This window comes from Lynx canadensis, chromosome C1, assembly GCF_007474595.2.
Source record: "Lynx canadensis isolate LIC74 chromosome C1, mLynCan4.pri.v2, whole genome shotgun sequence".
Taxonomy (NCBI): Eukaryota; Metazoa; Chordata; class Mammalia; order Carnivora; family Felidae; genus Lynx; species Lynx canadensis.
Genome location: NC_044310.1, coordinates 32627564 through 32641719, shown reverse-complemented (window position 1 = coordinate 32641719; position 14156 = coordinate 32627564). Strand labels below are relative to the sequence as shown.

The window sequence follows — 14156 nt, the reverse complement described above, 5'->3', positions numbered from 1 at the left end:
ATTGAATTTAATTTGCCAGGATGAACTGTCGTGTACTGGCTGACTCGGTATGAGAAGGGATTGTAATCGTATAATTTGAATAAGAGTCTATCTTAAGAATATTTCAGTGGAGGAAATCCATAATAAAATTTGATCCATGAATCAAAAAGAAAAAAGTCATTCTAACCAGTAGTAGTGATCTATCTAGCTGGTTTTTTCTGGCTTTACTACTAGGCACTACTATACAGTAGAGTCCTTTTATCAAGATTGAGGATGAGGGAAGGCTAGCAGATTTGATAAACTTGTTTAGCATTGGAAAAACACAGTAGGTAGGGAGTAGAAATGCCCCAAATTTGGAATAAGTAAGTGCCTTAGAAAGCCCACCAGAGATTCATGGGTCTATATCACTGGTTGTAATCTTATATACTTGCAGGGACCAAGAGGTGACATAAATGAGCAAAGCAAAAAAGATGCCTGAGGAGTGCATGTCTAATGTGGAGCAGGCACTTGTGGTTTTTAGGGCATATGTCAGATCTTAACAATTTTTTCCCCAGAAATCTGGATTTTGTGTGCAGTTTCCCAATTTCTAAATGTTGTTAATTCTCGTTTCTTAAATACTGTGCAGGCCAACATGAGTCTGTTGAGTGAGTTCAGTTATGGACTACAAATTTCCAATCACTATTCTAGATCATATCCTCTTTGTTTTCAGCTAATTTAGTCTTTCATTCATTAAATTTGAAAAGGATTTATTTACATACTCTTATGAGCAGTATGTTTGGGCTTTGGCCAGTACTAAGAAACATAGCACAGGCCCTTAAGGAAGCTTATAATCTTTAATGGATAAGGGGGATATATATAAACAAGGAATTAGGATGGTATGTAAATAGCTCTGTAATAGAGAGAGTGCTGTGCTATGATGAATTGACTAATTGGGCACACCTACTGTGTGTAAGCCATAATAATAACTACTGTATATGTGACTTAGCAAAAGAGTGTTAAATGAGGGGTGAAACTAATAAGTGCTGTGAAAATTTAGAAGAGCTTCTAGGAAGTGTGATGAGGTTCTAAAGTGAGTGGCAAAAAGACTAAGTGTTATGAGAATACAGGAAGGGTGAATCAGTAGAAAAGTATTGAGGAAGTGTAATTGAGCTCTGTTTTGAAGAAGAGTAAGATTTAGGTTTCTTTGTTTTTTTAAATAAAAAACATCTTAGGAAACAGTTGGTTACAGGGGTTCTTGGAGGGACCAATAAGAATTGGGATGGAGCCAGAATGCAGAGATTCCATGAATATATGAATGCCAAGCTGAAGAGCTTGGTCCAAATTTGGTAGTGAATAGTACATGGAGATCAGTTACATACTGCGTTTACTTGTCTGACCTCAGCTTCAACTAAAGTGTAAGTCCACCTGAGAGTGCCAGATCCAGTCTGCTGAATTCCATGCTGCTGGCCAGCCCAAGTCATATTCTGAAACTGGTTTGGAGGTAACTGTTACAGTTTCAACTGGAAGATATAATTTAGGTATAACGAGGAAAGAAGGGGGAACGGGAGAAATGGGAAGGTGGAGGATGATGTTGCTCTTAGAACTAAAAGAGATTATCTGTTCTAGTCTCTTGCTTTAGGCAGACCTTTAATACTTCCAGAGATTGCCAGCTCATGATTATTCTTTACTTTTTTATTTTTTTAAAGTTATTTATTTATTTATTTTGAGAGAGAAGACATGAGCAGGGAGGGACAGAGAGAGAGAGAGACAGAGAGAGAAAGAGAGAGAGAGAGAGAGAAAGAGAAAGAATCTCAAGCAGGCTCTGCACTGCCAGCGTAGAGCCTGACACGGGGCTCAAACTCATGAACTGTGAGGTCATAACCTGAGCCCAAGTCAGATGCTTAACAGACTGAGCCATCCAGGCATCCCTCATGATTATTCTTTAAAAAAAGTCTTTTCCACCTAGCTTTAGGTGCTTAGAACTTGTCATGATTGCTTCTAATTTTATTTTTATAAACACAGAAATAGTGTAAGTAAACATTGCAAATGGAGACAAATGGAAACTGGTTTATCTTCTCCTTTTCTCAGGTCCTATTTCTGTTTTCATATTTTACAGTTTGCGTCCTTAGATTTGTTTTGCACACTCCTACGTGTGCTGCTCACTATTTCTTCTATCACCCAGAGGACAAATGTTGCCATGGTCATTTAAAAGAATTCAAATAAAATTTTAATATTTAGGTAAATTCCTTTTCACTTATGCCAGAGTATTGAAGGAGATTACAATATTAAAAATAACCTCTTTGGGACACCTGGGTGGCTCAGTGGAGTTAAGTGTCCAACTTTGGCTTAGGTCATGATCTCAAGGTTTGTGAGTTTGAGCCCCGCGTCGGGCTCCTGTGCTGACAGCTCAGAGCTGGAACCTGTTCAGATTCTGTGTCTCCCCTCTCTCTGCCCCGCCCCCCCCCCCCATGCTCTGTCTCTTTCTCCCTCTCAAAATAAATAACATTAAAAAAAAAATAACTCTTTGAATATTCCAGAAGAATTTAAAAACACTCTTTAGGTTTCTATAATGAATAATTATGTAATCTGAACTAGAGGAAAAGGAAATTAAAATTTTTGTGCTATTCACTTTACTAAAGAAAATTAGCCTATTAACTTACAGGAGTTTAGGGTACAGAAAGAAAAATACAAAAGAATGTTATATATATGTGGGGGTATATTGTGCTACTTTTTATGTGTGTGTGGGGGAGAAAAATACATATTTGCTTATTGTTACAAAAAGAAACTTAGGAATAATAAACTAGAAATGTAGTGAACATAGTTAACCATGGAGGATGGATGGAACTCAGGTAGAAGGGTTATAGACAAGAATAAGACTTCAAGTATATCTTTTTATTTAGTTCTAAGCCATGTAAGTGTTTTACACATCTAAAAAATATTACATATAATCAAACAGGATGGAAAAAGGAAACCTTGGAACTGAATATGAGCAGAAACAAATAAGCTGTACATCATATCAAATGGATAAAATAATCACACACAAAAAATTCAAAAAACTTAAAGAGCATTCTGTTATTTCATGGGATACATACTAAGGTTGAAAAGAATTGCAAAGAAATTATGACCTTTACTTAATGGATTTGTCTAGTGGTTTTTCACTAGAGGCTGTCTCTACCTCCAGTAACCCCGAGAAAAGAAGTTGGGAAGTTGGGAACAATTCTGAAACTATTTTATGTGCATGGTAGGGTAGAAAAAATGAGTACATATATTGATGTTGTGGGGGAACCAAGATTCTCACAGTGGGGGAAAAAAAGATACAGGTAGGAATGTGGTCGTTAATTTGAATTGGAGGTTCCCATTTAAACTCAAGTTTAAAGTAAAAATCACTTAGAATGTTTAAAAAAATTTTTTTTAATGTTTACTTTTGAGAGAGAGAGAGATAGAGTGCAAGCAGGGGAGGGGCAGAGAGAGAGGGAGACACAGAATCTGAAGCAGTCTCTCCAGCCTCCCAACTCTCAGCAGAGCCCCATGAGGGGCTCGAACTCGCAAACATGAGATGTGACCTTAGGCAAAGTCGGACGCCTAACGAACTGAGCCACCCGGGCGCCCTGAATGTTTTTAAAATTTAGGGGCACCTGGGTGGCTCAGTTGGTTAAGTGTCCCACTCTTGATTTGGGCTCAGTTCATGATCTCATGGTTTGTCAGTTGGAGCCCCACGTAGGGCTCTGTGCTGACAGCAGCCTGCTTAGGATTCCTCTCCCTCCCCCTTCCCCCTTCAAAATAAATAAACTTAAATTTTTTTTTTTAATGTTTTTAAATTTTTAGATTCCTGGGTCACAACTCCAGAGATTTTGAATTAGTCATCTTGGATGGAGCCTAGGAATCTGCATTAAAATTCATCTTAATTCTAGTGCAGGTAGACAGTACTTTTGAGAAACCACGCTTGGGGCTTGGATTTTCAAACCCAAGCAATATGCCTTGGTTAGTTGTTTAACCTGGGCCATTTTTCTCCACATTAACTTAGACCATTTAAATTATACCTACCTCTCTACTCTCCCAACTTCTTTTCTTGTGATTATTAGAGGTAAGATCTGCCCAGGTTTTATGAATAATCTTTTTTTTTAATTTTAAAAAATGTTTTATTATTTTTGAGAGAGGGAGAGGGAGAGAGAGAGAATGAGTGGGGGAGGGGCAGAGAGAGAGGGAGACATCAAATCCAAAGCAGGCTTCAGGCTCCAGCACAGAGCCCGATGTGGGGCTTGAACTCATGAACTACGATATCAAACTGACTGAGCCACCAGGTCCCCCAGTAATCTCTTTTCTTAATTGTGTGTGTCTATATTCTTGTCTTGGCTTTGGTATCTCTCTGGGTATTTTTACTTTCTCAATATGCTTTTGGTATTGTTTTCAACAGATTTGGGATTACCATATGAAAAGCATTATATTCTAGGTTGTGAGTTGATAGACAAGGTTCCCACCCTTATGGAGCCTACTTACATTTTGGTATAGGATGCAGTATATAGGAAGAAGACATTAAACAAATAATTACAAGTGTGATGAGAAATCCAGGGTGATAAGTTTATTATAATGAGAGCTAACCTGTCAAGAAAAGTCAGAAAGGACTTCCCTAAAGAACTAATGTTGGGACTCCTGGGTGACTCAGTTGATTAAGTGTCCAACTCTTGATCTCAGGGCCGTGAGTTCAAGCCCTGCGTTGGGCCCCACACTGGGTGTGAAGCCTACTTAAAAAAAAAAAAAAGAACTGATGTTTAAGTCAAGAATGAATTGAAAGTTGAGTAGAGTCATTTAAGTGAAGGGGATGGGGTAATACCAGGGACAGTCATCTTTGCAGGGGGAGCAACAAATGGAAAGCCTAGTAGTGAGAAAGAACATTGGAGAGGATGAGTATGGACAGCAAGTAGGGAGGTGGGGTCAGATCATGAAGGGCCTTTGGAAGCTTTGTTAAGGATTTTGGATTTTATCCTAAGTGCAGTGGGAAGTCATTGAAAAGTTTTAAGTAATACTGAATTTACCTTATGAAGAGATAACTGCCTCAGGAAGGAGCATGGTGGAGATGGAATAAAGTAGGTAGATCAAAGGTAGACTTAATATCTGGTAACAGATTTGTTTTAGATGGTGAGGAAGAAGGAAGAGTTAAGGATGTTTTACAGCTTTCTGATTGGAGCTGTTATGTGAATAACTGCTTTTAACCTGAGAAGAGAAAACTGGAAGATCACACTGGGGATAAAGATCGAGTTTAATTTTAGACATTCCGAGTTTTAGGTGTTTCTGGAGATGTCCAGTAGATTGTTAAAAATATATGGTAGGAACTCAGGAAACAGGTGTAGTTTTAAGGTCTAGATAGATTGTCACAGATGGTCATCGAAGCCGTGACTGTAGATGATATTTTCGTAGGCAGCAAATGTAGAAATGAAAAAAGGACTTAGAGCAGAGCCTTGATGATTTCCAACATTTAAACTTTCTGTAGAGGAGGAAGCCTCAAGTAGAGATGTGTTCTTTCTCTTTGGCCATTTAGAAAAAACATGACCATCTTGATTTTTTTTCCCCCCATGTTGAACTTCTTATACCTTTTCCTAAATTTTGTTTTAGTGGCTGCTCTAGCTATTACCACATACATCTTTATCTTATCACAGCCTACCTTCAAGTATACCATTTATGTATAGTGTAAGAACTTTATAAACCTTATATTTCTAATTCTTTTGACCCATCTTTTGTGCTATCATTGTACATTTTACTTTCACATGTTATAAACCATGTAATTGTTACATTTTCTTTAGACAGTTACATTTTAAAGGTATTATAAATATGAAAAAGTGTTTTTATTTATTTTTTTAAGTTTATTTATTTTGAGAGAGAGGGAACATGAGCAGGGGAGGGGCAGAGAGAGAGAATCCCAAGCAGGTTCCCCACTGTCAGCACAGAGCCTGATGCGGGGCTCACGGTCACAAACCATGAGATCATGACCTGATGCAAAACCAAGAAGGGGACATCTAACTTACTGAGCCACCCAGGCACCCAATAAGAAAAAGGGTTTTTAAAATTTACCTTCATTTTTACAGTTTCTGGAACTCTTTCTTTTTGAGATCCAAGTTTCTATTTGTTATCATACTTCTGCCTGAAGACTTCCTGATAATATTACCAGCCCCCTGGCACTATTCAAAATAGATTCTTACAGCTTTTTCTTGTCTGGAAGTCTTTATTTTGCCCTCATTTTTGAGGGATATTTTCACTGCATATGAATAGTTTTTCTTTTAGTATTTAAAGATGTTATTCTGTTGTCTTCTAACTTGCATAGTTTTGGGGTTTTTTTTGTAATTTTTTTTTAATGTTTCTTTATTTTTGAGAGAGCGAGCATGAGCAGGGGAAGGACAGAGAGAGAGGGACACACAGAATCTGAAGCAGGCTCCAGGCTCTGAGCTGTCAACACAGAGCCCAACACAGGGCTCAAACTCACGAACACTGAGATCATGACCTGTGTGATTCAGCCAGTTTTTGAGAGTTTTTGCATAAACTGTGCTCCCCTCCCCTCCCCTCTCCTCTCATTTCTTCTCTTCTCTTCTCTTCTCTTCTCTTCTCTTCTCTTCTCTTCTCTTCTCTTCTCTTCTCTTTTCTTTTCTTTTCTTTTCTTTTCTTTTCTTTTCTTTTCTTTTCTTTTCTTTTCTTTTCTTTTCAGTAATACCTGTGCCCAATGTGGGGCTTAATCTGCTGGCCTTAAGATCAAGTCACATTCTCTACCCACTGAGCCAGCCAGGCGCCCTTCTGTTTTCTTGATTCAGCCTCAGTCTTACTCAAGCCCTTGGACTTAGGTGGGGCTTCTTCACTGTTTCTTTCCTTCATTCTAGCCTGTATCTGTAGTTGCTTTTGATGTAGGGTCCTGGACCCAAGGTAGTTCTGACAGTTGTCCCAGAGATAAAAGTGTTTTTGCTTCTATCTTTCCTCTACCAGCCAGCGGTAGATCTTTGCTTGTGTCTTGAGAAGGGTTTTTGTTTCTGTTCTCTCAAAAGCTATCTTTGCCAGAGTCCTGTGAGAAGTTTTGCTGTTCTTACCTCACAGTTAAGGCTTTGGCTTTGTGAAATCTGTCAAACGTGGTAGGACTTTGTTTTCCACTTAGAGCTATTACTTCCTGCCTATGCCACTCCTTTCCTTTTGTTCTCCTTTCCTATCCCCATTCTTTTTTTTTGTGAGCATATAGTAAAGGCCCATGGAGAAGAGCTTGAAGAGTGAGTGGGAACTTCCCTTATATTTGGGGCCCTTGGTACTCTAAACTGACACACTAGCCCTTGGCCTTTCAAATTTTAGCTAGCTTCTTACATGCTTGGATGGTGGCTGCCTCTTTCTCCTATAGTCTGCCAAAAGGTGAGACAACTTTTCTTTTTTCTCTTTGGGCTTGTCCTTCTCAGGAATTTAATTTGTTGGTCTGCCTTGTAGCTTTAGCTCCCCAGTGTGGCTCAAAAATAGGGTTTTATTTTCACTTACCCAAGCAGAGGTGGAACTCCCATTCATAAGTTTTCAATTGATGTTTTGATAAGATAGTCTTGAATTTATGTTCTATGGTCATCTTTTAAAAACTTTTTTAATGCCAGTATTACCCTGTGAGAGGGGAATTTTCATATAGGCATTATTGTTAGAGTTATGAATTTTATGTTAAAAAATAAAATAGACATTATGCCAAAATATGCCTCCTAAAATTCTAAGTAGTGGCTAAATGCAGTTGGAGTCCCTCTCTACCAAATACCTGGCCATTGTGGAACAAAATTTATGGAATGGACTTGGAGCATTTCATTAAAAAGAAATGGCCTTTGGTTATTTTCTATAAAAATTATGGCACAGTCCTACTTATTCATGAAAAGATTTCCTATTTCACAGATTCTTCAGGTCTTCAAGTGCATTTTCCTGTCATCCAAGATGGTTATTCTTTCTTGCCGCACTGAGGAATGTAGGTGTTCTTGCTAGCCCTCTGTAGCCAGTGTCTTCTCATGTAGTAATCTTCTCATTGTAGTAAGAACCTAATTGGCATTTATACACTCATTTTGTAATGGCACAGTGGAATTTTTTTCAGCGTTGATAATTTGAAACTTGGAAAGGTTAACGATTTTTTTCTTTTAATGTTTATTTTTGAGAGAGAGTGTGTGTGCACATGTGCATGAGCAGGGGAGGGGCAGAAAGAGAGGGAGACCCAGAATCTGAAGCAGGCTCCAAGCTCTGAGCTGTCAGCACAGAGCCCGATGCAGGGCTTGAACTCACAAACCATGAGATCATGATCTGAGCTGAAGATGGACACTTAACCAACTGAGCCACCCAGGCACCCCCCAGAAAGATTTAAATCTGAAGCTCATTTAAAAAGCTTATTCTACTTGAAATTGTATTCTATGCATAGAGATATTTAGACTCCTGATTCTGTTGTTGTTGTTTTACTTTTTTTTTTTAAGTTTATTCTGAGAGAGACCGCGCAAGTGGGAGAGGGGCAAAGGGGGAGACAGAGAATCCTAAGCAGCCTCTGTGCTGCTAGCGCAGAGCCTAATGCAGGGCTCAAACTCATGAAAGCATGAGATCATGACCTGAGCTGAAACCAAGAGTTGGACGCTTAACCAACTGAGCCAACCAGGCATCCCCTGATTCTGTTTTTAAAGATGGGATTTGGTTTTTTGGATTTCCAATGACCCTGTGTTTTCTCTTCTTTAATTTCAGAACTCCATACGACATAATCTGTCACTGAACAAGTGTTTCCTTAAAGTGCCTCGATCAAAGGATGACCCCGGAAAGGTAGGATTCGTTATCTTAAGATAAAATAATTGGATTCTTCATTATATGTTATCACGTTTGTATCTGAGTAATGTCTGTTATATATAGAGAAACAGAATTGGAATGAGAGCCCTCAAGAACATGCCTAATTCATTGATTAGGAACCTTCCTGATCCTTTTTCACTTCACCCTACCTCATCCCCATTTTAATTGGTAATCTTCAAGGACCAACTAGGCAGAGACAGCATTCTTTTTAAGCAGTCGAAGTTAGCTAGTGTAGAGCTGGTCTTCTGTTAAAGTTTAGTACTTCTAATCTTGTTTCTCTTTGGTTATTAAGTACTGTATATTAATTTAAATTTGGTTTTTGAACTGCTTGTCAGGAACCACAGTTTGTTATTTATTGCATGTAGGAGGTAGATTTGGTAGATCTTGACACCACATAGAAGTAATTCTTACCCTGAAATAAAATTGTGTGTTCCTTGTTTTCTTAGTTGCTGTTTTTTCCTTTGCATTCCGTTTATATCCTGCCACCAGTACACTTTTAGTATTTTATCTACAGAGACTTCTCCTCTTTTTGGTTTTAGTAGTCATATTAACTGCAGTGTTCCCTGAACTTGGTACTAGTTACTTGGCTTCTAAACCTCAGAGTACTCTGTTAGACCATAATTTCATTGTCATGATAAATTATTAGATTAGGACTTTGAGAGAGTGTATCTGTTGGCAAACATGCATTGTTGTTTGGCTGGAACCAGCCGGTGTTTTAAGCTAACCATCCCTGGAAGAATGTTTCTAAAATTTTAGTAAGCCTGGTTATGTTACCACCCTGCTTAAAAGTACTCCCCATGTCTTGGAGATGTTTCCTTGTGTTGTCAAGTACCCTTTATGCTTTTCCTTGATCTGCCTTTCTGGCTATGATTCTCGTTCAAGACCCACTGTGAGGAACTACTTAAAGTTTCTCATGCCTTTCATATGATCTTCTCTTGCTGCACAAACTCTCTTTCTCTGCTTACCTGGCCTACTCCTTGGGTCTTTTAAGATTGAGCTACAGCATTACTTCTCTGAAGCTTTTCGTTTCCATGTACTTCAGCTGAGTTTGTTGTTCCCTCTTGATTTCCTATTACTTTGTCATCATTGCAGTAGCTTCTGACTGTTCGATTCTTGGGTTTACTACCTACAATGTATAGTAACTTTCACAAAGTAGCCAGTGCTGTCTTTCAAAAATGTTACGCTAATCACATGTTTTCTGTGTTTAAAATCTTCATTGTTTATCTGCTGTCCTTAGGTTAAAGTCTAAACTTATGAGGGTAGGGAATCATGTATATTGTTCACTTTTTAGCTCCAGTTGCTTGGACAGTAGCTGGTGGCACTGAGGGAGGACACACTCTTGTTGAATGAATGAATGTATTGTATCCTCTTCTAGATGGTTAATTTCTTGAGGTTAGAGATGGAGAGTTACTCATTTTCACTATAAAGCAGGCACTCTTAAAAAATGGATGTTTTCTATAGCACCTTCTGTGACCTGCCCCATTAAGTTGGTTCTCAGTAAGATTGAATAAATTATTACTATAGTCTAGTTATTTGGTCCAATTTATTATTTGTGTTCATAATTCTCCAAGGTTTTGTTTCTTTTCTTTAAAGCAGGCTTATTTGTAAAAAAACAATAATAATAATGAATTGTAACTTTTTATATTTGCTTCGTTACAATTTTGGGGGGCAGTGAGTATATATGAATCTCAATGAAAATGTTCTTAAGAGTTTAGAGATTATTTTATTAGAGTTCTTTGAGGGCACTAATTGGATTTTATAAATATTTGGTTCAGATTTAATTTTTACATGAGGTTTAAATCATTAAAAAAATAAACCAACACACCTGAGTGCTTTACTATATTATGTACTAAGTCTTAACCAGTTGGAGATCTATTTTAAAAAGCTTGTGCTGTCAGGTTTCCTTTTGTGCAGAACCTAAAACTTTTCTCCACCTTTAATTAAATAGTGTCATGGATAAGGCAGATGTAGAAAACATATGTTACTCTTCAACTATTCTTTTTGAATCAGAATTGTCTTAACATGCAACCAAAACAAAATGCAGAAATAAATAGAATCCTGAGAAGTTAATAACAGATTTCAACTTTTACCATTAGTCTCCAGTTTTAAAGTTTGTTTTAATCAAAATGCATCATTGTTATCATTGATTTGGGTCACAATAGTAAATACCATACATTTAATCTTATAAAGTACAGTATATTAATAATAGATACATTTTTTTTTCCAGTCTCAAGGTGAGATTTAAATACCCATTGTTCTTATTTATTTTGGTCAGAAGTAAATGTTGTAAATCTCATCTTATAAAATTTATATGAATCAAATCATTTTAATTTTTGGTATCAAAATATGATTTTTGTTTAAAAATCCCATTGCCTAAAAAACATTTTGAAAAACTTCAGATCTAGCCCATTTGATAGAAGAGGAAACTCAGGCCAGTAAACGAAGGATGACTTGTCCAGGTTTAGTGTGGAATTAGAGCCCAATTGGCCAGACTTACTTGCAGTCACAGTAACCCAACTACAGACCAACTGAAGGGACTAAACATCTACAGGACGAGCTGGAGCCTGGTTCTACCATGAATGTCTCTACATCCCTTAGTTCTGCTACCTTCTCGGATGGCTTCTTTTTTCATCCCAGTTAATGGCAGAGATGACCATCAGCAGCTTCTGGCTTCTATTCTCCTAGTTTATTCTGGCTTCTGTTCTACTAGTTTACTAACCCTTAGCAGAAGGGGGGTGTTTGGTGTCCTCCCCCACCGAGTCACCTGGAATATAGCAAACATCTTAGAATGCCTGCTGAGCAAGCAGAACATACCTGGTTTCTTGGTTCCTTGTTTCTTAGACTAATGCTTTTTCTGCTGTACCAATCTTCCTTGAGAGGGAGACCAAAATGTTAGTTAAGTTTTGGTACTTATGAATTGTTTTTTCTTTTTGTATTACAGTGTTTCCTGGCATTTGAGGAGCTTTTCCAAAACCACCCTCACCACAGTGGGAGAAAACCATTGAGCCAAGGTGGGGTGGGAGTAGTTTTCGGTCTTGGGTATGGGGTGGACTTTAACCCCTTAGGATTTTACTAGCTGCTGCCATGACTCACATTGGGTCCAAGAGGTAGAGGTAGAAGTAGTGTGTCCAGCGTCTTTTTCCCTCTATTTTCATTTGTATGGCTTCCTGTTCAGTGGATTACCGGAGAGATATGAAGGCCGACCTAAACTTGGAAGAGTGTTGATGAATTACAGATATTTTTATATGACTATTTATTCCTGATTCAATTCTTCATTTTCTAGAAATCTTTGTCATAAAAGCCCTTAAAATTTGAATCTCTCCCATGTACATTAGTGGGCTGACATTGATTTTCCTATGTTCCCTTAAACTAATTTCAAATAGCCACATTATACTTTCTTTGAAAAGAAACACAAAATGAAATTACATTTTGCAGCCATAACTCTGTCTTTTGTGGGACAGATTTCTATTTTCTCTCCCCCAACCCCCTTTAAAGTTTATTGATTTATTTTGAGAGAGACAGAGCAAGTGGGGGAGGGGCAGAGAGAGAATTTCAAGTAGGCTCCATGCTGTCAGTGCAGAGTCTGATGTGGGGCTCGAACTCTCATGTATGGTAAGATCATGACCTGAGCCGAAACCAGGGGTGGGACACTTAACCGACTGAGCCACCCAGGTGCCCCTCTTTTCCCTTGATTACAACCATGTTTCTGTATGTTTTAGTCCATCTCCATTTTTTTAAAAATTATTTCTGCCTTTTATCTCTTCTCTTTTCATTAGCTTTATTTTCTGTATTTTTGTCTGTTTTTTTACTCTAATTGTTGTTGTTGTTAAAGTCTTCTTATCTTGCCTTTTATTCACACATGCCTCTTAATTAACTTAAAGGAAGGTAAATATTTTCACATTATGGGAAAACAGAGCCTATCAGTTAAATTTACTTAAAAAAAAATGTCTTTCTTTGCTTTCTACCTTCATGATTTCTCAATCCTTTTCCCTCTTCTCCAACTCAGAAAAATGGTACTTTGATTTTAAAGGAAATGAAAGATAATAGGAAGTGGTTTCAATAATTGCATAATTAATTAGCAATAGTGGGTTCTAATAGAACTGAGGTGATAGCTAAGAATACCCCGTGAAGGCCACCTGTCTGTTCTGTTCTGGGAAAGATAACTTCAGTGAATTCATAGTAAGAAGAGCTTTTTGGGGCTGGTGGAGGTGATGCTTTTTCTTGCCCGGGGATGGGAAGGTTGTAAAGGCTTCGTGGCTGTGAATATCGGAGTCTCCTGGTTTGTGAGGAAACAACAAACTCAGCTGCTGGAAATTGAACTTTTGGAAGTTCTGAGACTGTAATTTTTTTCTATTCTTTTCCTCTGTCATGATATGGAGACCATAGCTTAGTTGACTGATCTCTTGTTTTCAAAGGGTATTCTTTTTTTGGCCTTATTAGTATTGTGTTGTATTTATTTATAAATTGTCTCTTATTTGTTGGTATCCTGTTTTGGTCACTTTATTTGTTAAAAGATGTAGAAAAAAATGGAGAGGTTTGAAAGTACATAAGATACAACATTAAGTGATTTAACAGTGTTGTAGCAATCACAGGTGTGTACCGTAAAGAAGGAAGATACGAGTGTAATGTTAATACTAATCTTAAAGTAGGTGTATGATTTTTGTGAAGAAGTAGTTAACTTCTTATCTTTGTCTTTGTGTAAAACCAAACAGGAAATAGGCTTTAAAGACAAAAGCAAGAGTTTGGTTAGACAAAAATAAGGGCATCTTATTTATTTGATTGAAAAAAAACACTGGTAGGATTCCAAGGGATGTTTTAGAGTTTGCCACTTCTGAAGCATTTTAAGGATAGATGAAATTCTTAATCTTTGTGATTTTAACTCATGGTAGGTAAGAGCCCCACTTGAAGGCTGAGAACAGGACATGATCAAGTTGAGCTGAGGGACTAGTGAGAACAAAGTTGGGATAGAATCAGGAGTTAAGGGTTTTAATGTAAGAACAGTAGTCACCCCTTATCTGCAGGGGATATATTCCAAGACCCCCAGTGGATGCCTGAAACCATGGATAGTACAGAGGCTATATACTATGTCTTTTTCCTATACATACATACCTATGATAACATTTAATTTACAAATTAGGCACAGTAAGAGATTAACAATAATAACTAATGGTAAAATATTAACAATTTTTATAATATACTATGATAAAAATTATGTGAATGTCATGCCCCCCACAAATATCTTATTATCATCTATTCCCCCTTGTTCTTGTGATGATTGTGAGATGATAAAATGCCTGCCTGCCTGATGGGATGAAGAGAGGTGAATGATGTAGGTATTGTGGTATGTCGCACTGGGCTACTCTTGTCCTTCTGACGATGTTAGAAGGAGG

The 14156-nt window shown here is 37.7% G+C and overlaps 1 protein-coding gene across 1 annotated transcript in view; it reads left to right on the top strand.

Annotated features, from left to right (window-relative positions):
- The window catches only part of FOXJ3 (forkhead box J3), a 146605-nt gene that overhangs the window by 51498 nt on the left and 80951 nt on the right, over nt 1–14156 (top strand). Inside the window, 2 exon segments of the mRNA XM_030324147.1 lie at nt 3158–3164; nt 8668–8742. Of these exon segments, the coding sequence (XP_030180007.1) occupies nt 3158–3164; nt 8668–8742 (82 nt within the window).